Source organism: Vulpes vulpes, chromosome 2 (assembly GCF_048418805.1).
Source record: "Vulpes vulpes isolate BD-2025 chromosome 2, VulVul3, whole genome shotgun sequence".
NCBI lineage: Eukaryota > Metazoa > Chordata > Mammalia > Carnivora > Canidae > Vulpes > Vulpes vulpes.
In genome coordinates this window covers 161,731,814-161,759,395 of record NC_132781.1, presented here as the reverse complement: position 1 = coordinate 161,759,395, position 27,582 = coordinate 161,731,814, and the positions used below count along the sequence as shown (strand labels likewise).

General features: G+C 53.6%; 1 protein-coding gene across 2 annotated transcripts; it reads right to left on the bottom strand.

The window, feature by feature from the left end:
• Nucleotides 1–2,582: 2,582 nt before the first annotated feature.
• Nucleotides 2,583–27,582, bottom strand: CASP9 (caspase 9). 2 transcript variants are annotated; one of them, XR_012000171.1, is made up of 10 exons: nucleotides 26,634–27,582; nucleotides 24,986–25,136; nucleotides 22,724–23,099; nucleotides 19,954–19,988; nucleotides 18,463–18,639; nucleotides 17,972–18,065; nucleotides 16,534–16,676; nucleotides 8,431–8,610; nucleotides 7,666–7,775; nucleotides 2,583–6,084 (listed from the first exon to the last, which is right to left on the bottom strand). XR_012000171.1 is itself a non-coding variant. In XM_026011959.2 (9 exons), exons 1-9 carry the CDS (start codon nucleotides 25,527–25,529, stop codon nucleotides 5,995–5,997), a joined length of 1,338 nt encoding a protein of 445 aa, XP_025867744.1. In that variant the 5' UTR covers nucleotides 25,530–25,618; the 3' UTR covers nucleotides 2,583–5,994. The 2 variants fall into 2 exon arrangements, 1 of the variants encoding a protein (XP_025867744.1); XM_026011959.2 differs by lacking the exons at nucleotides 24,986–25,136; nucleotides 26,634–27,582 and adding an exon at nucleotides 25,398–25,618 and having other exon boundaries at nucleotides 16,534–16,681; nucleotides 17,976–18,065.

Genomic DNA, 27,582 nt, shown 5'->3' with positions numbered 1-27,582 from the left:
TAGGCATCGAGGAGACAGCAGTGAGGCACACGAGGCCCCCAGTCCTGTGAGTTTAAGGCCACCCCTAAACCTGAGCAGCTCGTTGCAGCCCGGGGGACACCCCTTTCTATTCCCATGCTCCTAGGACCGTGGCATCTGCGCCCAGCCACCTGGGTCTCCCATTAGGATGGTCTGGAATGTCGAGGTGGCTGGCCCTCCAGATACCCTGCACTCCAGGATGCCCTTCCAGGGCGTTCTCTGTCCACCATACAAACTAACAGCACTTCCCCTGTACCTGGCACTGTGCTAAATGTTTTCCCCAAGTAGTAAACCAGCTTATTTACTCCTCACAGCAGCCTTCAGCTAGAAGCAGTATTATCATCCCCATTTCACACGTGGGGAAACTGTGACCAAGAGAAATTGCAGAACTTGCCCAAAGTTACAGATGTAGAACGGAGCCTCAGGTGAGGTGTGATGCAGCAGGCGGGCCTTCAACACCTTTACCATCGTGAACATCGTCTCCCCGCTGGAGTCAGAGAGCGATCTTCCCTTTCCCCTGCATCCCCAACCCCTTCCTGGAACCCAGAGCTGCCCCCTCTCCCAGTCCAGCGAGCGGGTCTGTAGTTCCAGAAGGGTCTCCAGCCGTCCCTTCAGATCTGCATAGTTCACCCACACGCACAGCCGCTCCTGCAGCCCCAGATGCCGCTCCTGAACGGCTGCCCAGAGAGCTAATTCTGCCAAACCTTCCAGAAGACTCCGCATCCCAGACCCACAGAGAGCAGGACGCCATGTGGCCGTAACTCTCATCTTCCCTTCATCGAGTCAGCCTGCAGGGATCCAGCACTCACAGAAGGTACAAGGGTCCCCAAGTCAGTCCCTGCCTTCAAGGGGACTTGTCAACTGGGTGAGATACACACAGACAAGACACAGGAAAGCTATGAAATGACACAGCGTGTGTCAGGGAAGACCTTGAGAGATGGGGAGGAGGCGGGGGGCAGAGAGTGGAGAGGGTGCTCTCCAGGTCAGGTGCCAAGACAAGGGACTGGGCACAGCAGGGACAGTGGTCCTGGGGCAGTGAGCAGAGCAACCCAGTGGGAATAGAGGTTATATGAGGTGTCACTATGGGAGGGATGGCTGAGAACGTGCATCAGAACCGAGGAGCCCACCAACACTAAGGACCTTCACTGTCTGTCCCATCCATTGGCGTCACTCTTCTGGTTACCTATTGCTGTGTAACAAATCACCCAAAAACGTAATGACCAAAAACTGAATGGGCTCAACTGGGCGGTTCTCACGAAGGGTCTCTTGTGAGGTTGCAGACACACGGTGGTGGCTGGACTGCATCATCTGGAAGGTTTCCTCCCTCATCTACGGGGGCCAGGAGGAGGGGGTCAGCTGGGGCTGTTGTCCAGACCACCTAGGCGTGGCCTCTCTGTGTGGCTTAGGCTTCTCCATGGCTCAGAGGCCTGGAGAACAGGAATCCCTGGAGGACCAGCCCGGAGGTGCCTCGCTTCTCATGACCTGGTCCCAGAAGCCACATGGTATCACTGGCTCCTGGACCCCAGCTCTCGGAGGACGGAGTGCCCATATCACATTGTGACAGCACCTATGGGATGGGAGATGTCGCAGCCATCGTGCAAAATACAGCGTGACAATCACTAACAGCTTCCCAGACAAGAGAGTGACACAAAGGAATGAATGGCAGCAGATGTCAGGGTGGAAGAAAGAGTAAAGGCAGAAGGGTTTCGGATGTGAGCATCTCCTGCGGTCTTCTCTGCCAGACGCAGAAAGTATATGCCTGGGGCCGACATCACCAAGCAATCGTGGAATTTTTTCCCGACCCTGGACAGAGCTTCAGAATCCTCATCAGCACAGCCAGGCAGCCGTGGCCGATCCATCACAGCAGACGTAGCAAGACAAAACCGTATTCCCTTTTCTCTTCTGAACAGTCCCATGAAAAGGCTTGGAGGAATCCAGGGCTCCGAGCTCCACAAAGCACAGCCCTGGGGTTTGAGCCAATCCCTTGTGGCCCCAACAGAAGGAAGATCCGCAATCAGCCTGGCCGTGGAGCGGGTTCAGTGATGCCAGCGGGAGCTAGATCAGAAATAAAACTGGGGCAGGAACAGTCAGCTCTCTCCTTGTGCTCTATCTGCCTCTTTACCGACCCGGTAACGACACTGCCCAGCTCCAACTGGCCAACGCTGACCCACAAGAGCCAGCTGGGCTGTTTCCTACCCAACAACTATGCCTGTTACACGTCACGGACTGGGGAAGGCTGCCGAGTACGTGGGTGCCAGGAGTCCAAGGCTCGGGAGGGGAAGGAGGCCACGTCACCCCCGTCCACTCAGGGGCTCTCTTGACATCCACCACCCCAGGGTGTCTGGAAGGAGTGGTGGCTGCCTTGGAGAGACAGGAGAGCATAGACCGATAGAAGTCAAACTGCCTGGGTTCGAACCCCACCTACGTTTCCTCTTCTCTAAAATGGACCTGAACCAGACCAGGACTCTTCCACAATTTTAGGAGCCAGAACAAGGCGGGGGGTGCGTGTGGTGTTTGCGACAGAGCCCCAGCCACCCCGCCCGCCAGAAAAGGGAAAGCTAGCCTGCGATTTCATTATTTTGTTTATTTTGCAGAGAACTGTTCAGTGGCATCAAACCGACACTCTTGTTTTAAAATCAAGTATGAAACCACAGCCATGAGCAGGTGGTCACAGGAGAAAAACTTCACCGTCACACGGGCACTGTCAAAACAAGCAGGTGGCTGCCTCTGAGTGTCACTAATACGCGCCAGCTCCTTGTTCTTTTGTCTGTCTGCTGACACCTCTTTACTGTTGAGTGGTCATGGGCACCAGAGATTCCAGAAAAGTTTTTTGGAGAAAAATGTAAAATCAAGAAGAGTGTGGCCCACTAATTCACAGTGGTTTTTGTTTGCTCAGTTGGGGGAAAGCCGTGATTCCATTCTGGCAGAGGAAAATCCGAGTCCAGGTTTCGAGGTGCCCAGCCCAAGACCGGCTGGACAGAAGGTTGCTTAGGGCCTTTCCAGCCCCAGCTGCTGCGTGAGTCACCGTGCAGCTGGTCCTGGCAGCACCTGGGGGACCCAAAGCAGGGGCCGGGGGCAGTTGTCCCTTTTTGTCCAGCATTAGCTGTTCCCAGCCACCGACGCAGGCACGACAGAGCTGGCCACGGCCGAAAGCATGGCCAGATGACCGAGGGGATCAACAGGGAAGACAAGCCCGAGGCAGCTGGGCCGAGGCCCCTGCTCGTGCGACAGCAGCCAGGACGGGCACATGTGCCCAGTAACGGGCTCTGGGGCCAGCCCAGCCCAGCAAGCAGCTGTCTTCCGGCGCAGGCTGCCCCAGCAGCTGCAGAGGGCTGGTGAAACCTTGCGGCGCTCCAGGGGCGTGCTGGGTGCAGCCTGGAGCCACCCACCGTGCTTGGGAGCACCGGCCCGCACAAACCCAGACTGGGGACGAGCCCAGGTCAGGAAGCTGCCAACAAAAAGCACGGGCAGGGAGGTGATGGGAGACAGGTGGCCACGGGCAGTCATCCTTTCAACAAATGTTCACGGAACGACAGCAACACATGCGTCTTCGGCATCTACCAGCTTAATGTTTATTTTTATCTTAGAAGGTAATACGTTGTCTTTGTAAGAATATTAGAAGAGCAAAGGAGTGTATCAAGTAAAAAAGTAAGGTCCGCCTCATTTTACATCTCCAATTCCACTTTCCAGAGATAATCACCATTAACAGCATGGGGGATGGTCTTCTGGACTTTATTTCTATGCCTGTATCAAATATCTATATATGTACATCACTATAGAATATATTGTAATTTCAAAAAGAGCATGTCGCTCCTCACATTGTCCTGCAACTGAGCCTTTTTACTGCACATTGAACTACCTTTTGCATGTCAGTCCCTCCATCCAGGTCATCCTTTTGGACTGCTCAATAATATTCCATTTTAAGAATATAACGAAGTGATGCTTTTCATCCGTTCCCTGTTGCCCTCTCTCACGTTGCTGCAGCCAAGCCCCTCAGGGGACACACGCTCGTGCACGAGGGCAGAGTTCCTGCACTGTAGGGCTCCAGCAGCATCAGGGAATGACAGAGCTGGCCCAGTAAAATGTTCAACAGATACTGCTAGGCAGCCTCGGAAAGCACCACAGAAACGTGCCTTGCAAACAGCACCGGCAGTTAACACTTTCGGGGCTCTCGGTCCCTTTGAGAAACAAATGCAATCTCAAAACCTGCCCATCCACATAGGACTTTTAGGAGCTCGTAGCATCTGCTGCCCGGAAGTCGGAACAGAACTCCAGGCTGAGTGCCCTCCGTACACCAAGCCCCCAGGAGGTCAGTGAAAAGCTGTGATAACACCTCTTTCTCCATGGCACCTCAGGCGAGGGCCCCCTGATTCCCAGGGCCCCCCAATTCCCACGAGCAGCCAGCGCAGAGGCTGGAAGGAGAAAGCCCTGCTCTGCTCTGCTGGGCCAACCTGATTGTTTGCTTGTACGTGTCCTGCAGGTGACTGCAAATAACTACCCAGAAGTCCCGGGGACTATTTCAGACTTAGAAAGGTCACAGGAGGGACATAATAATGAAGGCACAACCACATGAACCACATCTTGGTGTGTCTTACCAAACAAGCCTCACGTCCAAGGCCCTTAAAAGCTACAAATTGGCCAGGGTCAGGATAGCTTACAAGACCCCACAGGGGCCTTACCTGTGCTCCCCTGGACCCGTGACTTAACTTCACCGAGGACACAGCTCCCAGCCCAGTCACCTTCCTGGGATGGGGAGGGGTTCAAATAAAGAGGTGGGGAAATGTTTTTTAAAAAGCAAAAATCAGAGGCATGTGGGTGGTACAGTCAGTTGAGCATCCGATTCTTAGTTTCAGCTCAGGTCATGATCTCAGGGTCATGGGATCGAGCCCAGGGTTGGGCTCTGTGCCAGTGCGGAGTCTACGTGAGACTTTCTCTCCCTCTCCCTCTGCCCCTCCCCTCTCCACACTTTCTCCCTCTCTAAAATAATAAATCTTTAAAGAAATAAAAAAGCAAAAATCTCCTTTAGAAGAAAAAACAAAGAGAACAAAATGAGTGGGGAATAGGCAAAAAAAAAAAAAAAGGTGTCCATATTTACTTAAGTTTTTTTAAGAATACTAGAATATAAGAAAAATTGGTAATTTTTATTTTTTTAAAAGATTTTATTTATTTATTCATGATAGGCAGAGAGAGAGAGAGAGAGGCAGAGACACAGGCAGAGGGAGAAGCAGGCTCCATGCCGGAAGCCTGATGTGGGACTCGATCCTGGGACTCCAGGATCACGCCCTGGGCCAAAGGCAGGCGCTAAACCACTGAGCCACCCAGGGATCCCCAAAATTGGTAATTTTTAGAACTTCATTCAGGATCCACAGATTCCAGCTGACCGGACTCTAGTAGCTCCAAACTGGCTGATCTAAGAGAGAGGCTGGTTGGTTTGTAACCAAAATTTCCTACAGATCACTAGTTCTCAAGTTGGGGTCCCAACAGGGGACATGTGGCAGTATCTGAGGATGGCTTTGGTTGTCACTGCTCAGACCAAGGTGCTACTGGCAGCCAGTGGGTAGAGGCCAGGAACGCTGCTACACACCCACCCCACAGCACACAGGACAGCCCCACAGTGAAGAATCATCTGGCCCCGAATGTCAACAGTGCTGAGGCTAAGAAGCCTTACTCCAGAGGGCGGTGGGGTCACAGGCCACAGCCACTGGCTGGAGAAAGGACCCCTGGTAAGAGTCCCGTGGTGTCCTTGGAATCCTTCCGCTCCTCTTCCTCTGTCGCGGGTCATCTGTCCCCACTTTGGAAGCTGCTAAGAGCCTGTCTGCCACTGGCGGGGGGAAGAGCAGACCCACAGCAGCCACAAAGCCCTTTGAAGAGTGACAGCCGTAGTTACAGGAAGGGCCAGGCCTCAGCTGCCGCGGGCCCAGAGCAGGAAGGTTTTGGGGTGAACGGTAGAGCAGGGTGAGAGGGTGAGGGGCCTCATTACATTTTAAAATAGAGTTTTTTCCGGAGGAAATTGAAACAACCGGGAATCTGTTTGTAAACTCCTTTCTGCGAAACAGCATTAGCGACCTGTGAAAACATGAGCACAGGGAAGCCTGAGGTCTCTCCATGGAAGTAAGAGCTCCAGAGGGGGGCTGGGGGGGTGGGGGATGGCTGCTGGACCAGCCCTGTCACATCTCCAGCTTGTACCCTGTGTCTCTGAGTCTGTCTCTGTTTGTTCGTTTTGTTTTTTAGATTCCACGTAGAAGTGGAATTATACTGCATTTGTCTTTGTCTGACTTATTTCACTTTGCATAATACCCTCTAGCTCTATCCATGTTGTTGCATATGGCGAGATCTCATTCTTTTTTACGGCTGAGTAATATTCTAATATATACGTGCCGCATCTTCTCTATCCACGCATCTACTGACGGATGCTTAGCCTGCTTCCGTATCTTGGCTGTTGTACATAATGCTGCAGGGCAGGGGAGCGGGACGATGGGCGAAACAGGTGGAGGGGATTAAGAGGTACAAACGCCAGGGCACAGCAAGTGAAGCATAGAGAATGGAGTCAATAATATCGTAATAACTTGGAGCAGTGCCGGATGGCCACTAGTTTCTGGCGGTGAGCACAGCCATGACGTCACTGTGCTGTACACCTGAAGCTGATATAGCATCACTATATATATCAACTATACTTCAATAGATACACACACCTATAAAGATACATAACTAAAAGCTTAAAACCTATTTTAAAACCCTGCGGCCTCCCTGAGTTGGAAGGGAAGGTGTTTAAAGAAAAATATCTCCAGTTTAGAAAACTCAAAATTTCGAAATTCAAAAATTCACCAAGTTCAAATCTGACTGAAAGGTCTGCTTAAAGAAAAGTTGAGAGATGAGATCAGGCCCAGAAGCCAAGTGCCCCGCTTGGCCTTGACGGACTCTCCCCCAACTCTCCCTACAAGGCCCCCGGCTGCCTCTGAGCTCACCTGCCCAGAGCCATGGCACGTGGCGCCCACTGGAGTCATGCTAGGTGGTGGCCTTGCACTTGCTTTTCTTTTCTCCTCTGCTCTGCTCAGCAAAGCACAAAGCCAGAGCCTCCCCAGGAGGAAGGCATAGTCCCAGCTTTCTAGACCCTTCTCATAACACAAAACACCTGAGCACGTGGGAGAGACCTGTGTGTGCTCTGAGACCCGTGGAGGAAGCAGCTGCTCTGAGCAGGATTCCGCTGAGGGGGTGGGGCCCTGTCAGGCCATCCTTCCCCCTCTCTCTAGGGTCCCCCAAGAAGGGCATATACTGTAGAAATAATTCTCAAGGGTCAAGAGTAGAAGACTACACAGTGGGGCAAGGGTGCGGGCCCCACGACCTGCCTTCGGGAATGCCAAGCTCTGGCCCCTGAGCCATGCTGCGCCGGCACTGGGGACCGGCTCTGCCAGAGGGGATCCCAGTGTCACCTGGGGCCTCAGAGGAGCCGGGGAAGGCAGCCCTTTGAACAATGGGCAAATGTCACTGTAACAGCAGCACCTCGCAAGGAAGAGAAGCAAAACTCCCACGGCAAGCCAAGGTGCAGAAGAAACCCCTGACTCGGGCCTGGGCCCCCGCTGGCCCCCCACCCCACGCTGAGGCTCCCAGCAGCCTTCCCGCTCCTTCCCGGGGGAAGGCCATGCTCACCCTGAGCAGGAGGGTCTGCAGGTCTTCAGCGTGAGCCCACTGCTCAAAAACACCATCCAAGGTCTCCACGTACCAGGAGCCGCTCTTGGTATTTCTCCAGGAAACAAAGCCTTCAGAATAGACGGGCTGGACTTCACCGGGGAGCCGCTAGGCACCCCCCCCGCCCCGACTCAGGCTGCAGCCGCCCCTGGACTTGGGCCCACTAACAAGTCCCGCAGTCGCCGCCCACATCCCTGAGCTCCGTCCCGTTCAGGACCCCACTTCCCCCTCACCCCTGGACTTCGGCCGTGATTCCTGCCTTCCCAGCAAGGAGAACAAGGCTCCCAGAAGTCAAGTGACTCACCCAAGGGCTCAGAAAGGAAGGAAACTAACGCTCATCACCCCTGCTGTGCGCCAGGCACTGTGCTGGGTGATGGACTGGCCACCCCGCTAACCCCAGGGCAACTCCTGGGGCAACTGCAACAGCAGCAACTGCTGCCTGTGTCTCTGCCCAATTTAAATATGAGAAGACCGAGGCAGGACCAAGACAAGGGTGGGGCACACAAACCCAAGAGCAGGTGCCTCTTAAATTCTGCATCCCAAGTGCCTCGCCTACTCGCCCTGAGCTGAGGCCCTGAGAGGCGAAGTCATTTGCTCAGGGACACGCAGATGGCAAGAGGTGGAGCCAAGACTCACACCCAGGTCTTTCTTTCCCAACACACCGCTTCTAGGGCAGACGGGGACCCGCCCGCCGGCTGGGAGGATGAGGTCTCCTGACAGGCTCACCTGGGAAGGTGGAGTAGGATACAAAGATATCACTGGGAGTGGGCAAACTAGACACGGCGTCCAGCTGGTCAAAGGGGCCTGGGCCTTCCTGGAACGGGACAGCGTCTGGCTCAGAGTCACTGCCAGGGCTCCTGTCTTCAGGGGAAGCAGAGGCCACTGCAAACCCATGGTCTTTCTGCTCTGCAGGAACCAAAGACAGACACATCACTCACCACTGATGACACAGACCAGAGCTCCCAATTCCTCGCTTCCTAGCCACATCCGGCCTGCCCCAGCCTGAGACCCCCCCCAATTCCCCTGGAGCCAAGGTTCCAGGGCTGAGCAAACATCAGCAAGAAACAGAAACCAAGGCTTTATTTAAAAAAAAAAAAAAAAAAAAAAAGATTGATTGATTTGAGAGAGGAAGAGAGCGTGCATGTGCAAGCCGGGGAGGGGCAGGGGCAGAGGCAGAGGGGGAGGGGGAGCATCTGAAGCAGACTCCCTGCTGAGCGCAGAGCCTGATGCAGGGGTCTATCTCATGACCCTGAGATCATGACCTGAGCTGAAATCAAGAGTCAGACCAACCGACTGAGCCACCCAGGCGCCCCCAAAGCTTTACTTTTTACTCTAAGTTTTACACGTTCATTAGGCAAAACTGGGGGGAGGGGGTGCAGAATTTTTTTTAAAAGCTGCAAAAACAAGTTATCAGGTATATACCCAAAAGGACAGAAAACGGGTGTCCAACCAAAACCTTGCATGGCAGTTCATGGCAGCATCATCCACAACAGGCAAATGGTAGAGATGACCCGAGTGTCCACTGACAGACGAACGGATAAACAAAATGTGCTGCACACACACCATGGGATTTCATTCAGGCTCGAAAAGGAGCAAAGTACTGGCCCTCATGCACTTGGGTGGGCGGGGGGGGGGGGGCTGGAAACATGCTGAGCCAAGAACCAGATGCAGGAGGCCATGGAGCAGGTTCATGTGAGAGACCCAGGACGGGCACAGAGAAGAAAGGGAGGTGGGAGGGGGGAGTGAGCACTGATGGGTATGAGGTGTCGTTCAAGGTGATGAGAAAGTTCTAGCATGAGGCAACAAAGGATGCATGCAGGTACTCGCTGCCATTGAATTGTATACTTTAAACTGGTTAAAAATGATCAATTTGGGGATCCCTGGGTGGCTCAGTGATTTAGCACTGCCTTAGGCCCAGGGCGTGATCCTGGAGTCCCAGGATCGAGTCCCACGTCGGGCTCCCTGCATGGAGCCTGCTTTTCCCTCTGCCTGTGTCTCTGCCTGTCTCTCTCTCTCTCTCTCTCTCTCTCTCTCTCTGTGTGTGTGTCATGAATAAATAAACAAAATCTTTAAAAAAAAAAAGATCAACTTTATGTCATTTGAAAACAAGTCACATTATGGCCTTAAAAGGCAAGGACATCCTGACACACGTTGCAAGGGATGAACCTGGAGAACATGACGCTCAGTGAAATAAGCCAGTCACAGAAAGACACACACTGCCTGCCTCTACGTACGGGAGGTGCCTACAGTAGTCAGACGTATAGACAGCAACACAGCAGTGGTTGCCGGGGATCCCGGGGACCCAGGGTGGGGGGCAGAGCAGAATGGGGAGTCACTGAGAAGCGCTCTGGAGGTGGATGGGGGACACGCTGCACACCAGTGCTTAATGCCACTGAGCCAAACACTTAAAAATGGTTCAGAGGGTAAATCTTCTGTGTGTCTTACAACAATACCTCTAAAAAAAAAATTTTTTTTAAGAAAAGGACACAGGCCAGTACACCAAATGAGACGCATTCAGCATACATTCATCGGACGGAGAGGTGAGAGCTGTCTGGGGGGGAGACCCAGCGATCGTTAAGAGGCCACCTTGGAAGAGTGGGGTGAGCAGAGGACATTTACTTTTCAGCTCAATCCACCTCAGAAGGTTTGATTTGGTTTTTCTCTTCCTGGTTTTTTAATGATCATGAACTACTTTTGGTCTCATGAGGTTACCGACCAATATTCTCTATGTTGACCATTTTGTAGCCAGTAGCTTTCTTTTTAACCATATTCACAGCCTCTTCTTTGACACACATGAAGTCTCAACATGATGATTCTAATCAACATGAAGCCTGGCCACATGGGCAGCAGCCAAGGCCCACCGGGGTGGACGGTGCGCCGTGTCTCCCTCCGGCCCTTTGTAGATTTGGCCTTACTTGGTCATTTGCAGGTTCAACGAAGTACGCTGTATCCCCTTATCACAACATCACGAGGACTTGCCACGGGATATTACAAAGCCTTCTTTAAAATCCTGGTTTATGACCCCAACAGCAGGTGTGCACACACACACGGAGTACCCCTGGGGCACAGAGCGCCCACACGGGCACCAAAGAAGACACAAAAGAACAAGATGGGGTCCTGCTTTCTGGGGAGCTGAACACCCAAACAGAAAAAAAACTCAATGTACACGAAGATTTAGATTTTAAAAAATGATATAGAACTGGGACACCTGGGCTGTTCAGCGGTCGAGCATCTGCCTTTGGCTCAAGGCATGACCCTGGGGTCCTGGGATCGAGTCCCGCATCGGGCTCCCTGCATGGAGCCTGCTTCTCCCTCTGCCTGTGTCTCTGCCTCTCTCTCTCTGTCTCTCATGAGACATTTATTTATACAAATAAAATCTTTAAAAAAGTGATATAGAACTCTTTTCTCTCGTTCTTGGCAGGGGAACTGGGGGCAGGCAGGGACGTAGTCAAGGAAACTATCCGTCGTTATCAGCGTGCCCTCCCTTTCAGACAACCAAAGGGAGAAAAATTGCCATTCTTGGCTTCTGTCTTCTGAATACCAATAAGGTGGACCTTTGTCACCTTGCCTCGGCCCCTCGAAAGCACAAAGCCAGATACGGGTCACCTCTAGCAGGCACGCAGGATGTCACAACATGCATTTCTAGACTCCAAATGTACTCTTCTCCTGTCCTCATGTCTCCACTTCCTCCCTCGTTATTTTGTTCTACTAAATCCCTTGTATTCGCTAAACTATCTCAGATCTTTGTAGGGCATCAAAGAAGGCATCAAGCCATAGGTCACGGGATCTGTGGAGACACTTACACCTTCTGACCCTGTACTTTCCTGAGGAAATAATTCAAGTGACGCCAACGCCCTCTACGTAAAGACATTCGTGGTCATGGGAGCCAAAAATTAGATATCCACCTCAGCGGCCAACATGAGGGAAATGGATTAGTGAGTGCATGTCACTAAGATGGAACATTATAAAGCCATTTGAACTAATGGTGATGAAGACCATGGAGATGTGAAGAAATGCTCACGGGCTAATGCAGGATGAAAAAAGCGGATGTGCCCGAGGGCCACGTAAGAAGCAGAAATGAGACAGCTGGGTCAGGCTTGCAAGATCCTGGATGATCTCTGCACTCACATTTTATGTCTTTTAGTTTCAAAATCTGAATTCCTCCCAAAGCAGTGGCAGACTTGGAAACCAGAGGGGTCAAGGCAGGACTTGGGCCACATACAGCTCCACTGTACAGGGCAGTGACATGGTGAGAGGTCGCCTGGGATGAACTCCAGGGAAGCAGAGCTCACTGCAGGGAGCAATGGGAGAAAGCAGCTATAAGGAGCTTTAGTAGAGGGGATCCCTGGGTGGCACAGCGGTTTAGCACCTGCTTTGGCCCCGGGCGCGGTCCTGGAGACCCGGGATCGAATCCCATGTCGGGCTCTCAGTGCATGGAGCCTGCTTCTCTCTCTGCCTCTCTCTCTCTCTCTGTGTGTGTGACTATCATAAATAAAAAAAAATAAAAATTAAAATTAAAAAAAGGAGCTTCAGTAGAAGCAGAGGGCAGAGTGACACAGAGGGTTCCTTAGGGAATGGTTTCTGAGACAGATGACTGTGACCCAGGCTCCGATAGGAGAGGAACAGTCCTGATGGGAGAAGCAGCACATCAGGCAGGCCCCGGCAGGAGGGCAGGAGGGTTTATGTGGCTGGATCTGTGGTGGGCAATAGCAAGGAGGGAAGGAGGTCATAGATCACCCGGGGAAGCTGGGGTTCCATCTGCAGGGAGCTAGAGATGGGACAAGGAGGGTTCCAGCAACCCCATATCATAGCCCCAACATCTACTGACCTCTCACCCCATACATCTGACTCAGAAACTGGGCAATTTGTCTTTGTTCTCACAGCTGACCTTCAGGGGCCAGGATCCTGCCCTACATATGTTGTCTCTCAGCTACGCTGCCTCTTCCATGGAGGCCCCTGAGCTTGCAAAGGGGGCTTCTGAGACCTGTGAGGGCTGGACTGTTGCATACTTACTCAGGTCCCTGCTTCTGGTTTTCTTGGCCGAGATTCCAGCCCTGGCTGTCTGGGACCTGAGGTGTGGGTGGCTGGGGTCGGGGGCACTGCACTGGGGGGATGCTGTAGGACTGCCCTAAGGAGACAGAGGGGGGCAGAGGGACCACCTGGGGAAAGCAGAGAAGATACAGTGGGATCCAAGAGGGGACTACAAGTGGGAAAGAGAGAGAGAGAGAATGAGTCACACAAGGGATGTGAACCCGTCTCCGTTCACATGTCCTCCTCATTTGACAAATCTGATGTGAAAGCCTCGCCCACGGGTTATGGACATGATGCACAGCTGTGTTCTTAAAGAGACTCTCGAATTCAAAACCCCCTGGAAGGCAGGCTAACTTCCCCGAAAGAATAAATGCACAGCCGGAGAAGCTGTCCCCTCAGCACAGAAAATCTACAACCACACAGAACATTGTGCTTCCTTCTGTCTTCTCAGCAAATTTCTAGAAGTCTGAAGAGGGGTTGCCCCAAAATGCCCTCACAGAGGCCGCTCAGCTCCGGCCAAGGGCATCGTGCCGGGTCACGCCGTATCATGCTACTTACCCAGTGACTTGCCTCACCAGCGCTACCAACGCTGAGGCGCCTGTTTCTGCCCTGGGATGTGCACTGCCGCTTATGAAAGGGGTGCGTGACTTGTCAAAGGATTTTAAAATTGTTTGAAATTGTTACAACAGTGAATTCTGCAAAAGCAACACAAGTGCCACCAAAATCCAGGGCAGATGTTCAGATGCTGGTAAACAAGAGGACACTCGGCCCGAAGGGGACGCAGACAGTGGGCAGCTCAGCATTTCTGTCCTCAGCCACTGTCCTGCCCCCAGGTGGCTACAGTGTGACACACAAAGTCAACAGCCACCCGGGGGACGGAGCAGAGACCACAGTTCCAAAGGCAGCATCATAATCACTGCATTCCAGCTCTGAAATCCCTGTTCCCATCGAGTTTTTTCTTTTCTTTTTTCTTTTCTTTCTTTCTTTTTTTTTTTTTTTTAGTGGAGGGAATCTCTATCACTTAAAATCTTGCTCACAGTAATTTTCACATGGTTCTATTTCAAAATCAAATCATTAGAATCCACAAAAGATACAAGCATCCTGTGAGCTTTGTGCCAGGCTGGGGGGACCTGGGTGAAGGACAGACGGAACTAGCCCTGCCTTAGGAAAGCTGACCAGGGGGCGAGGCCATCTCAGTACAAGGAGAAAGAGCCAGGAGGGGAGAACAGAGGCTGCAGGAGACAAAGACCAGCTAACCCTGACTCTGTGCAAGGAAGGGGGGGTTTATGGGAAGACTTCCTGGAGGCAGAGACAATTAGCTGTAACTAGAAGGATGGGTTAGCAGTAGGCCAGCAGGGGTGCCTGGCTGGCTCAGTCACTGAGCACGCCACTCTTGATCTCAGGGTCAAGCCCCATGTTAGATGTAGAGATTACCTAAAAAAATAAAACCTTAGGGGCGTTTGGGAAGCTCAGTCAGTTAAGTGTCCAACTCTTGGTTTCAGCTCAGGTGGTGGTAATCTCAGAGGTGTGAGATCAAGCCCTGAGTCAGGCTCCATGCTCAGCACGAAGTCTGCTTGAGGTTCCCTCTCCCTCTGCCTCTCCCCACCATGCACATGCTGTCTGTCTGTCTCTGTCTCTCTCTCTCCCTTTCTAAATAAATACATACATACATACATACTTTTTAAAGATAAACAAGTAAAAAAATAAAATCTTAAAAAACAAAACAAAACAGGGTAGCCCAGGGGTCAAGGCAGAGGGATGGACATGGAAGGCTGAGGAGCAAGCCAGCACCTGTGACACCCTCAAGGGTTGAAGAGTGCCGGCGTGGGACATGGCATGCCAGGCTGGGGGACGCAAAGTGGCCTAGGCCAGATCCACAAGGACCTGGTGGGCCCGCGAGGGCGTCCAGAATGTGACCCTGCAGACCCTCCACGCTGCTGAGAATGGACAATGAGGAGGCATTGAGCTAGCTGTGACCTTCCCAGAACATTGACGTCCCAGCTCACCCTTCACCCATGGTTCCCTTGCCCGCATCACCTTCCATTCTATTCACACAAGAGAGAAGAGCCATTTGCTTCAGGGTAAGAACACCTTACACATTCTGACTACACATTCTGGATCATAAGAAAAACAATGAGCTGGAGAGGATTTCTACAACCCCGAGAGCAGCAGCCTTTCCACTTTCCTAGTACCATAACTCTGAGGTAACTGTGGGCCGAGGACAGGGGGGCTCCTATGCGACACAGGGTCCTTTGGGGTCAGAGGAGGGGGAGAGTCCAGGTTTGCAGTTCCAAAAATGAACCGGGCACTGTATTAAGTGCTGTACATGCACTGGTTCAAGCACTGGATATTTCACAGTGACGCTAGAAGGTAGGCTTTGTTATCATCCCCACTTGCCAAGACTTCTAGAGATTAACCGGCCACTGTTCGTGCAGGAAGGAAGCAGCCACCAAGACTGAACCTGGTGTTCCTAATCACTCATGGCCAAGTTATGGGCATGGGTCGTGACAGTGAGGTGATACAGTTCCAGTCAAATTATAAATCCCCAGCACCTAACACACAGCCTGGTGTATACAGCAGATATTTAACAAACACTTCCCAGATGTCATGCGACCAGACAACCCACACTCCCTCACCTTACCCCTGCCAACGTGGAACAGTACAGGGCAGAGGAACACGGTCAGAAGAATGTGCTACTGGGGCGTGTGGGGGGTTCAGTCAGTTAAGCATCTGACTCTTGGTTTCGGCTCAGGTCACGATCTCAGGGTCCTGGGGTCAAGCCCCATATATAGGGCTCCCCACTCAACAGGGAGTCTGCTTGTCTCCCTCTCTCTGTCCAGCACCCCACCCCCCACCTGCCACTCACATGCATGCACATGCTCGCTCGCTTTCTCTCGCTCTCTCTCAAATAAATCTTTAAAAAATAAAGAATATGCTACAGGTAAAAAAATAATAATAAAAAAAATTTTTTTAAAGAATATGCTACAGGTCATGATCTCAGAGTCCTCGAATGGAGCCCCACCTCAGGCTCTGCGTGAATACGGAGCCTGCTTGGGATTCTCTCTCCCTCTGCCCCACCTCGTGCTCTCTCTCTTTAAAAAAAAATATATATATGGGTAACCCGGGTGGCTCAGTGGTTTAGTGCCACCTTCAGCCCAGGGCATGATCCTGGAGACCTGGGATCGAGTCCCATGTCAGGCTCCCTGGTGGAGCCTGCTTCTCCCTCTGCCTGTGTCTCTGCCTCTCTCTATCTCTGTGTCTCTCATGAATAAATAAATAAAATCTTTAAAAAAGTAAAATTAAATTAAATTAATATATATAAAATATAAGAAAATTTTATACATATAAATATATTTATATTTATTTATAAATATATTATATTTACATATATATAAAATTTCTAGAACCTGGCCCTTGGGAATTCTAATACTAATTTAGCTCTGGCCTCCCTTTCGCCACAACAGTGAAAAGAGGGTCTAATTGAAGAAGGTTAGGGGAATGATAAGGAAAACAAAAGAGGTTTTTCTCTCTCCTCTGCTCTGTGGTTGCCAAGTGTCTGAAGTTGAAGCTGTCGAAGCTGGGTGAGCCCAAGGGGCTCCTACACCGTGAGCCGGAAGGCTCTGACCTCTACAGGCTGGACAAAGCTGAGCAGGTGCTGCTGCTTTGGACAAAGTGGGCATGTTTGGGACCCTCCAACTGCCTGGACAGACCTCTGGGACATCCAGAGGGGTTGGAGATGGGGGCAGGGGTGGCTCTGCCCACTAGAGTCATCTGCGGGGAGCGTGAGGATGCACTTACCCCCACCACAGGCCTGGATAAAGAAGAGCTTGGGCTTCCCTCCCAAGCTGGGGCAGCCAGTTCCATTGAAGATGTTCACAATTTTCTCAATGGACACAGGACATCCATCTGTGCCATAAACGGCCCCTGGGAACTGGCGGTGGCTGGCCTGGAAGACCAAGAGAATCCTGATTACAAAGCCAAGAAGTTGGGATGGGTCCAACACACTGCTCAGAGGCTTTGTAGGGCCAAGCAGTTAAAAGACCCCAGCCAGGGGCACGAGGCTGCTTTAGACAGAGGGTGGTTCTGGATGGGCCCCGGGTCAGCATCTAGTCTAGAGGTCTCAGACTCATGTGCCTCCAACAGCCTAACTGGAGACCGCTGGCCAGCTGCTTCTAGATCGGTGGTTTTCAAAGTGTGGTCCCTGGACCAGGGGCATCAGCATTGCCTGGGAACCTGTACGGCGTGCTGATTCCTGGGCTCTACACAGACCTACGTCAGAAACCTTGGTGGTGGGGACCAGGAACGTGGTCTTTCAGGAGCCTCTGATGCAGCTGAGCATTGAGAAACACTCTAGATCGGTTCTTCTCAAACTTTCTGCATATGGGGACCCTGTCAAAGTGTAGGCTCTCTGGGAAGAGGTCTGGGGGGCAAGGCCTGAGAGTCTGAATCTCTCAAGATTTCTTGGTGAGGCCCGTCCTGCTGGTCCAGGGGTCACACCATGAATGAAAAGGAGCCATACAAAAAAAAGAAAAAAGAAGAAAAGAAAGAAAAGAAAAGAAAAGAAAAGAAAAGAAAAGAAAAGAAAAGAAAAGGAGCCATATAGGCCAGAGTTTCCCTCTGTGAGGATGCGACCTAGTAAGACCAGACCACTGTGGTTTTTCAAGAGAAGCTGGAAATCTTGATTTCTGTGAGTAAATTGCCAGTCATGAAAACACTGTGCCACCCCCAGGGGGGCTGTAGGCCTTTACCTTGGAGCTTCTGATCTGTCCAACCCTCAAATGAAAAGATGAGGAAGCTGAGGCCCAGGCAGTGGGAGGGGCTGGGCCACAATGACCCAGCACATCAGTGGCCAATCCCAGAGTGAGTCCCAGTGTCCTGACACCCAGCCAGTGGCAAAGGGCTGGGACAGCGCCTGGTGGGACCAAGGCAGGAGCTGGGAGCTCCTGTGTGCCATACCTGGCTCTGAACAAGATCCAGGGCAGGAGCTCTGTGAGCAGCACCTGTGTCCTCCCTGCCTCTCCCAGATGGCCTCTCCCAGGAACACCCCCCCACCCAGGGGGAGCATCCAAGTCCTCAGAGGGCCTGAGGACTCCCAGGAAAACAACAGGGGCTAGACAGGGCCCATGGCTCTTCTCACAAAGCCCAGGGTGTCGTGGACACAGGAAGGGACGGGGCTCCTTCCCGGCACCTCAGAGCAGCACTTCTGGGTGGCTGCCCCAGGAGCCGCCACCTCTACCTGCCTCACAGCCGTGGGACAGGACGACCACCACGCAGCAGTCCAGAGCACTGTGGTCCCGCCGCGCCAGCTCCACCAAAGCCTGGACCATTTGCTACAAGAGAAGGTTGCAGATGAGCCATCGTGTTGATGGATCGGGTCCCCACGCGGAGCCCCAACCGGGGCAGAGCGCCTTCCCCGCTCCCAGGGGCAATGCTGCAGTGATGACCGTCCTGACAGTCACAACCGCCACCGGCCTCGGGCACAAGGTGCAGCGCTGGGCCTGGCTCAGGCCCTCCTCACACTGAGCCGAGGACGTGAGGACCACTCCTGCCATCTAGACGAGGAAGCGACGGCACAGGGACACACCGCAGGGAGCGGGCGGCACCCTGAGTGTGTGGCCGGGCCTGACACGGCCCCTGCAGGCGCTCCGGTCATCAGGACCCTGTGGGGGGGGTCACAGGCCCCCCGCCCCCGCCCGCCCCCCGCCCCCTCCTCGGCCAGGGGCCTACCTTGGCCGTCAGGTCCCACTTCACCTCCACCGTGAACCGCAGCAGACCGAAGCGTCGCTGTAGCTTCTCGCAGTCGATATTGGAGCCACCGCGGGCCGCGAGCCTTGACTCGGGGCAGAAGTTCACGTTGTTGATGATGAGGCAGTAGCCGCAGGGGTCTGCGTTCAGGGCGTACGCCTGCCCAGCACAGGGACCAGGGTCAACCGGGGCACCGCCACACTCCTCAGGACAAAAGGGGGGGCCCCTGGCTGCATGCATGTGGTGGGCAGTCTGGAGAGATGGGACAGCAAAGGGGGCCTGGGGGCGCCTGGGGGGCTCAGCAGCGGAGCGTCTGCCTTCAGCTCAGGGCGTGACCCCGGGGTCCTGGGATAGAGTCCCGCATCAGGCTCCCTGCTCAGTGGGGAGCCTGCTTCTCCCTCTGCCTCTGCCCTGCTGCTCTACCAACTTGTCCCCCCTCTCTATCAAAATAAATAAAATATTAAAAAAAAGAAAGAAAAGAAAAGGGGGCCTGCCCTCCCTCAGACAGAGCAGCAACATCTACGCCCCACATTCTAGCACCAAAGCAGACTGTAAACCAGGTGGGCATGAGCATGAGTGGTATGACGTACAGACAGCTAACGCGGGAGGGAAGACCAGCTCCCACGGCAGCATCCAGCTTAGGAATCCAACACCCAGAGGCACTTGCCCCCAAAGGAGCTGATGGACTGCCCCACCCAGGGCAGCTCCTGAGAACCCTGTGGGTGGCTCCCTCAGCAGACTCCTGCCCGGGCCCACCCGCAGAGCGCGGATGCCGCTTCCCAGCCAGGCTCCCCGTCCCCCGGGAATCCTCTCTCACAACAGCCTGCTCTTTTTTTCACGACACTTGACACAATTTAAATTTAGGTATTTCTTGGGCAGCCCGGGTGGCTCAGCGGTTTAGTGCCGCCTTCAGCCCAGGGTGTGATCCTGGAGACCCGGGATTGAGTCCCATGTCTGCTTCCAGCATGGAGCCTGCTTCTCCCCCTGTCTGCTTCTCCCTCTGCCTGTGTCTCTGCCCCTCTCTCTCTCTGTTTCTCAAAGAAATAAATAAAATCTTAAAAAAAAAAAAAAGATTTAGGTATTTCTTTGGGTAACTAGCCTCTGCTAGGCTGATGGCTCCACAGGGATTAGAAACACAAGGGGTCTGCTCTCAGGTATCCTGGCCTGGAGCCCAGTACTGGCGCACAGGAGTCACACAGCAAATGCTGTGAACGAGAAGGAGTGACTGACTCGGTCCCAGGGCCATTTTGGATGCCCGCCTCACATTAGGTCTGACCCCTGACTTCAGACAAGAAAAGAGCAGGGAGGCTTGGACAGCCTGCTCCAGGAAACTGTGCTAGAGGCAGGGAGCTGTAGGGGGCCTGGGACCCTCTCTCAGGGCTCCGTTCCCTGGGCTCCAGAGGCAGCTGCAGAGGGAAGGATCTGGAAAGTGCAGAGCATTAGAGCCCAAAGCCAAGTCACAGGAAGACTCACCAAATCACCATTTCCCTTGGAAATCTCCTGAACACCTAGAGAGAGGGAGGGGGGAGAGGCATGAATGGCTGGCCCCTTGGGGGAGAGGCAAGGGTCTTTGAATACAAAAGAACAAGAACCTGGGAAACATCAGGCAGTGCAGGTGGGAGTCTAGGGGCACAGCCACCTTGCAGAACTGCTCAGAAGTTTCCAGTGAGGGAATCTGGGTGGCCTTTGGCTCAGGGCATGATCCCAAAGTCCTGGGATCAAGTCCCGCATCAGGCTCCCCACAGGGAGCCTGCTTCTCCCTCTGCCTGTGTCTCTGCCTCTCTCTCTGCGTCTCTCATGAATAAATAAATATTTAAAAAACAAAAAGCAAACAAACAAAAATAAGTCTCCAATAAAGTTAAACACACACCTATCGTCTGATCAGCAGTTCCATTCCCAGGTTTCTACCCGATAGAAATTAGTGCAATGGACACAAAAAGCCCTGGCCATGGATGATCACTGAGGCCTTATTCTTTTTTTTTTTAAGATTTTATTTATTTATTCATGAGAGACAGAGACACAGGCAGAAGCAGAAGCAGGCTCCGTGCAAGGAGCCTGATGCAGGACTCGATCCCAGGACCCCAGGGATCACGCCCTGAGCCAAAGGCAGATGTTCAACCACTGAGCCACCTAGGTGTCCCTCTTTTTTTCTTTTTTTCTTAAAGATTTTATTTAGTTATTTATTTGAGAGACAGAGAGAACACATGCACATGCACACATAAGCGGTGGGGCGGTGGGGGGGTTGCAGAGAGAGAGAGAGATGGAAGTCTGCTTCTCCCCGCTGAGCAGGGAGCCCAACGTGAGGCTCCATCTCAGGACCCCAGAATAATGACCTGAGCTGAAGTCAGACAGTTAACCGACTGAGCCATCCAGGCGCCCCACTGAAGCTTTATTCTTAATGCCCAAAGCAAGAAACAACCCAAATGTTCATCAACAAGTTGACGGATAACAATTTATGAAAAAAGCCATGTAAGGGAACACTCCACAGCCTGAAAAGGAACGAGGTACCTACACATACAATGCCGTGGAAAATACGGAACATTATGCCAAGGAAAGAAGCCAGAGAGTATACGTGGTGTGATTCCATTCAAGTGAAATTCTAAAACAGAAAGGCATAAATAAGGGAAGCTCCAGGAGAACAGACGCTTCCTGTCTCTAGAATCCATGGAGCCCAGCACCCAGAAAGTCCTCCGCAGATATTTGCAGAATAAATGAGTCAAGGTGGTCATTTTTTCCATCAGTGTCAAATGAGTTTTCATTTCAATTCATTTCATTTCAAACAAGTCCCCTGACCACCAGCCTACAATATAGTAGGACTTTTTTTGTTCTTTAAACAAAAAGAACTTGGTGGCTACCTCTGAGTTCTGGTGCGAGTTTAGTTGCACTGGAACCTTCCTTGTGATCCTACAATGGTCCCATTCATTGCTCACAGAGGGCCGGGACCCCTTGCTGGGAACTAATCTCTGAAGAGTTTAAAAGCCACGCCAGAAAAGCATTCACATCTCATTTTTTAATTGGAAACGGTTTTATCTATCTGACGAATCCTATAGTTCATAGCCTCAATCTGAAACTGTAGCTCATTTCCAAAATCCCACTGCACCCCCAAAACTATAACTATTACCCACAACTGAAAAATTCTTTCATTCCCCAAATTAGTAGTATCAATCCACAAAGTGAGAGACGGACATCATCAAAATGGCACAATAAGAGGGGCACCTGCGTGGTTCAGGCAGTTAAGCATCTGCCTTCAGTTCAGGTCATGATCCCAAGGATCCTGGGATCGAGCCTCATGTCCAGGCTCTCCCTACTTGTCCCTCTCCCTCTCCCTGCAACTCCACCTGCTTGTACATGCACACACGTGTGTGTGCACACATGCTCTCTCAGTCTCTCTGTCAAATAAATAAAAAAAATTTAATGACATAATAAGAGCTTTCAACTGCCTTCCCAGACAATGAACACCAATTCTGACAATCATCCACAAGTGAGAATGACTTTGTGTAAGTCCACACATTGAGTAGAGAAGTTCCAAAACACTGCTGGTGCAAAAAAAATCTGAGATTGGATGCACTAAAGGGGTCAGTCAGCAAAGACTGGAGGAGCTGACTCTTCTTCAAATGTGAAGCCAACACATGACTTCAAAAAACATGAAAATCAAGGAAATAGGACACCACCAAAGGAGCACAATGATTTTCCAGAAAGCAACCCCCAAGAAATAGAAACCTGCAATGTGCCTGATAAAGAATTCAAAATCGCTGTCTCGAGGAAGCTCAGCAAGCTACAAGAGTATATACAAAGACAATTCAACAACAGGAACAATTCAACAACATCAGGAAAACAACATATGAACGAAAGAGATAGAAATCCTAAAAAAGAACCAAATGGAAATTCTAGAGCTGAAGAATGCCATGAATGAAATGAAAAATGCAACAGACAACATTGACATCAGACTTAATCACGCAGAAGAAAGAATCTGTGAAGTAGAAGACATATCATTTGAAGTTACCGGCAGAGAACAAAGAGAAAAGAACCAAGAAGATGAAGAAAGTCTACATGAATCATGATTTATCTTGAAAAGAAACATCTATGCGTTACTGGAATCCCAGAAGGAAGGAAGAGAGGGAGAAAGGGGCAGTGGGCTTATATAGAAAAATAATAGCTGAGAACTTCTGGGGAAAGACCTGGATATCCAAGGTCATTAACTTCATAGGTCCAACTACCCACCAACCACTCTCTTGGTACTCACAGACGTCACTGAATCGTCTAGAACCATTGTCCGTTGGCTTGGGCACCAATGGTCTGACAACCTGTGGCTGGAGCTCAGCTGGCCCCAGCACCACCGGAGCAAGTTTTCCTGGAGTCAGCTTTGATGGATCCTTCCCTCTGAGATCCTCTGGTGTGAGTCTCGTTGGTCCAAGCACCACAGGCATGAGGTCCAGGGGTCTGGTGGCCTCTGGATTCTGCTTTACTGCTTGCCGACTCATTCTCAGGCACGAAGCCAGCGCATCCTGGCCTGTGTCCTCCAAGCAGGTAATGAACAAAGGAAGGGCCTGACTCCCTCGGGTCTCTAGATCTATGACCAGCTGCCTGGCCTGGTCGCTCCGAGACCCCGAGCCTGCATGCTGTTTGAGAAGAAAGACGTGGCACCATTACCCATACAATGTCCTGTGACTCTCCCCCTGTCCCCCCGCCCCATTTCCCACCTAGCATAAGGCTACAAAATCAGGCACATGGACAAAACTTGAGCCTGCACTCATAGTGAGTGTGTCCCACTAGCCAGCCTCTGCTTATCTACTCATTCAGCATTTTGGAGGCATCTCTTATGAGCCCAACACCGTGCTAAGAGCTGAAAATACAGCAGTAAACATGATCAGTCCTTACGAAGCGAACATCTCGTGGGGGATGCAAACAGACAAATCAGTGGTGTCACACCAAGGAGAGAAGCGTCAGATGGGAAAGCACAGGGGCCTAGGAGGGTCCACAGAAATCCACCTCAGCCTGGGGAAGTCAGGGAGGCCTCCAGGAGGGGGTGTCTTTAGAGAGACCCTAGGGACCATTAGTAAGTAAATAGTGAATTCAGAGAAACGAGAAATCTAAGCTGGAATGGGAAACAGTCATGAGGGATGAGGCCTTTGTGCGGTCAAGCCAAGAAAGGAGCCAGTGACGAGTTTTAAGAAAGTGACAGAGTCAGATCCACCTTTTAGAAAAATCATCCGATGGGCAGGGTGGACAACGGACAGGAGTGAGCCACAGCCAGGTCAGGTGGTGGCAAAGACGGTGTGGCAGGAATCAAGAAGTGAGGGGACGGGCCAGAAAAATAAATGAAGGAGAATGCACAGATCTGCGGGCTGATGAGGTGGACTATAAAGTGCAGGAATGGCTGGGGTTAGTGAGTGGCAGGATGGTGGGGCTGGTCACTGATACAGAGAAAAGAAGAAACTGCGCATCTGCTCGTTGTCCTCTGAGACCCACCTCTGGCCAAGTTCCTCAGGAGCCACAGGGACGAGACACCACCCTGTCCTCAAATATCCTACAGCAGCTCTGTCCAAGGGAACTTTCTGTGCTGATGGAAATATTCTTTGCCTGCGCTGTTCAATGTGGCAGGCCTTAACCACACGTGGCTACTGAGCACTCGCGCCCTTCAACTGAGGAATCGAAGGTTCTATTTTGTTTAATATTAATTACTTCAGGGCGCCTGGGTGGCTCAGTTGGTTAAGCATCTGCCTTCAGGTCATGATCCCGGGGTCCCAGGGTCCCAGGGTCCAGTCCCACGTCGGGCTCCTTGCTCAGCAGGGAGTTGGCTTCTCCCTCTGCCCTTCCCCCCTGCTCATGATCTCTCTCTCTCTCTCTCTAATAAATAAAATATTTAAAATATATATTAATTACTTCAAATTTACACTTACATAGCCACATGTGGCTAATGGCTACTATACTGAGCAGCACAGACCTATCATTTCACGAAAAGGTGATCCTAACGAAACGGCTAGCTCCGTGCCGCATCTCAACACTTACGAGGCACTCGGAGTAAGACGGGCAACGTGTTAGATGCATCGTTTCATCTAGTCCCCCTCAACAACATTAAGGGGTTAAATTACCATTATCCCCACTTTACAGACGAGGGAAACTGAGTCTCAGCAAGGCACTGCTAATACGTTAACAAAGCCAGGAGGAGGCCCCAGATCCACGTGTGGCAAAATGCCAGCCCTGCCTGAATTTGTTGCTAACATTTAACATCAGGGAATTTAACATCAAAATCAGGGTTTTCAGCTTCTCTTTAAAAATCTGGCAACACAAGGCCAGCGTTCTGGAACGACCACGCTGAGCTGGAGGGCTGGGCTGCCTGCTGCCTCTGTGGGCATTTGAATTTCTATCTGAAGGCAGGGGAATGGCCTCAAACCACTTCTACTCCTCAGTACAGGCCCCACAGCAGGTGCTCACGAGGCTTCTTTTAACGTCATTATTCATTAGTAATTTTTCATGTGACACATTCTATTAAAGCCTTGCTCACCAGGTTCAGGCCAAGCTCCTGGGTGATGAAGCAAAGGGACGTTGGGTCTGCAAGCAGGCCCCGGGGCCCTGGCCTGGGGCGTCCAGAAAGCCACAGACACAGCCCCGCACCTGCTGGTGGCAAGTGCCTCCCGGACCCTCCTCTCCCAGGCCTGCGGGAGGGCCCCATGAGAAAAAGGCGTAAAACTGCTTTTAAAGAGAACCGCACAACCTCCGCTGGGCCATGGTGGGCGGGAGGGAGAGGGGCCCCCGGCGGGCTGGGGGCCGGGGCCGAGGCCGGGGCCGGGGCTGGAGGGAGCGGAGGGGAGCGGAGGGGAGCGGAGGGGAGCGGAGGGCGGGGGCTCGCCGTGGCCTCAGCTCCTGGGCGGCCTCGCGCCTCCAGCCTGGTGTCCGCGCGGCGGGGAGGGGCGCACCTGCAGGTCCTCGACCATGGCGGCCGTGAAGAGCTCGCGGCTCAGCAGGGCGTCCCAGAGCGCGGCCACCTGCAGCTCCCGCACCAGCCGCACCCGGCACCGCCGCAGCACCCGCCGGTCCGCCTCGTCCATGGCGCCCGGACGCCGGGCACCCCGCGGCCTCGGGGCGCTTCCGGGCCTGGGCCTCGGCCTCTGCGCCCCGCCTGCCGCCCCGGACCCGCCCCCCGTCCCGCCCCCGGACCCGCCCCCGGACCCGCCCCCGGACCCGCGCGGCGCTGACCCCGCCCCCGCATCGCCCCTCCGCCCTGGGGCTCCGCCTCCGCCTCCGCGCCCGCTCCGCCCCGGGCACACCCCCGAGTCTCCGCCCCGCCCCCAGGACTCACCCCCGGGTCACCGCCCCGCCCCGGGCACACCCCCGAGTCTCCGCCCCGCCCCCAGGACTCACCCCCGGGTCACCGCCCCGCCCCGGGCACACCCCCGAGTCTCCGCCCCGCCCCCAGGACTCACCCCCGGGTCACCGCTCCGCCCCGGGCACACCCTCGAGTCTCCCCCCCCCCCCCCCCGCCCCCAGGGCGTACCCCCGGGGTCACCGCCCCGCCCCGGGCACACCCCCGAGTCTCCGCCCCGCCCCCAGGACTCACCCCCGGGTCACCGCCCCGCCCCGGGCACACCCCCGAGTCTCCGCCCCGTCCCCAGGACTCACCCCCGGGTCACCGCTCCGCCCCGGGCACACCCTCGAGTCTCCCCCCCCCGCCCCCAGGGCGTACCCCGGATCGCCGCTCCGCCCCCAGGTCACCGCCGCGCCCCCAGGACACACCCCCGGTCACCGCTCCGCCCGGGCACACCCCCGAGTCTCCCCCCACCCCCAGGACACACCCCCGGGTCGCCGCCCCGCCCTCAGGGCGCAGCCCGATAATTGCTCCGCCCCCAGGACCGACCCCCGCGTCGCCGTCCCGCCCCCAGGGCGTACCCCGGGTCTCAACTCCACCCCCAGGACACGCCCCCAGGTCGCCGCCCCGCCGACCCCGCACCCCCACTCCGCTTTCACAGGAACTCGGGGGGTCTCAGTGCCGGCAAGAGGGACTCCGTGCCTGCAGCCAGGGTGGTCTCGCGCGGCTGACTGCTCCAAACCGGCCCACGTTACCTCCCGCTCTCCCCTCCCTCCCCGCCCCCCCCGGCACCTCCCACAAAGGAAAACAGCAGAAACCTCCCGGGACCCCCAGGAGTAGCGCTCACGTGCTCGTTCCAAGAACAACCGCTCCTGCTTGTGGAGCATTTGCGGAGCCCCCGCCGCTGCGCCGGTCCCTCTGCGCGGTCTCGCCTCGCCCGGACCACAGCCCAAGCGAAGGGAAACCGAACGGCCTTCTTTCCCCCCGTTTCACAGACGGGGGGTGGGGACGCTGGGGCTCAACGCAGGGACCTCCGCTCGAGGCCCCAGAGGTGGTGAGCGGCATAAGGCAGTCGAGGTGCGAACCTGAGCCTGCCTCCCGTCCACCTGGCACGCACCCTCCCGCGCATCCACACCTCGGCGCCGTTCGTCACGGAGTCCGCAAATACGCGTTAAGGTCCTGCCTGCGCTGAGGTCCACGCAGGCCCCGAGAACACACAGTGGACAGCGCACAGGCCCTGCCCTTAGAAGTTACTTCCCGGTGGGAGGAGACAGACGATGAGCAATACAAAGAAATAAAAGATGTTAGTGATAAATGCAAAGGAAATTTTTTAAAGCGATGATAATAACAACAACAAGGTGGGGGTGGAATATTAAATCCCCTTTTTCGTATCCCCAAGGAACCGGTATCATTGGGTCAGTGAAAATCCACCGCATTCGCCTGCGACTTTCCCCGGCCCGCCCCGCCACACGCACATCCCTCTCCCGCGCTGCGGGCGGTCCCAGGCACATCCTATAGCGGGGCTCGCTTTGGTAAATAAAAGAGTGGGAATCCGGGATTCCACGCCTTGGGCAAGTCCCTGCCCCCCTCCGGGCCTCAGTCTCTCCATCACTATAAGGAGAAGTCGGACTAGAAAGGCTCCCTAAGGTCCCGTCCAACTCTGAGGCTCTAGGATTCTATGAATAGGGTTAAAGAGAGCAGGGACCAGCGATTGCCTCCCCACCCTAGCAACTGTTGCTAGACGAGGGCCAGCTCCCGGCAGGAGTGGAAACTCCTCCCTGGACCGGGGAGGTCTC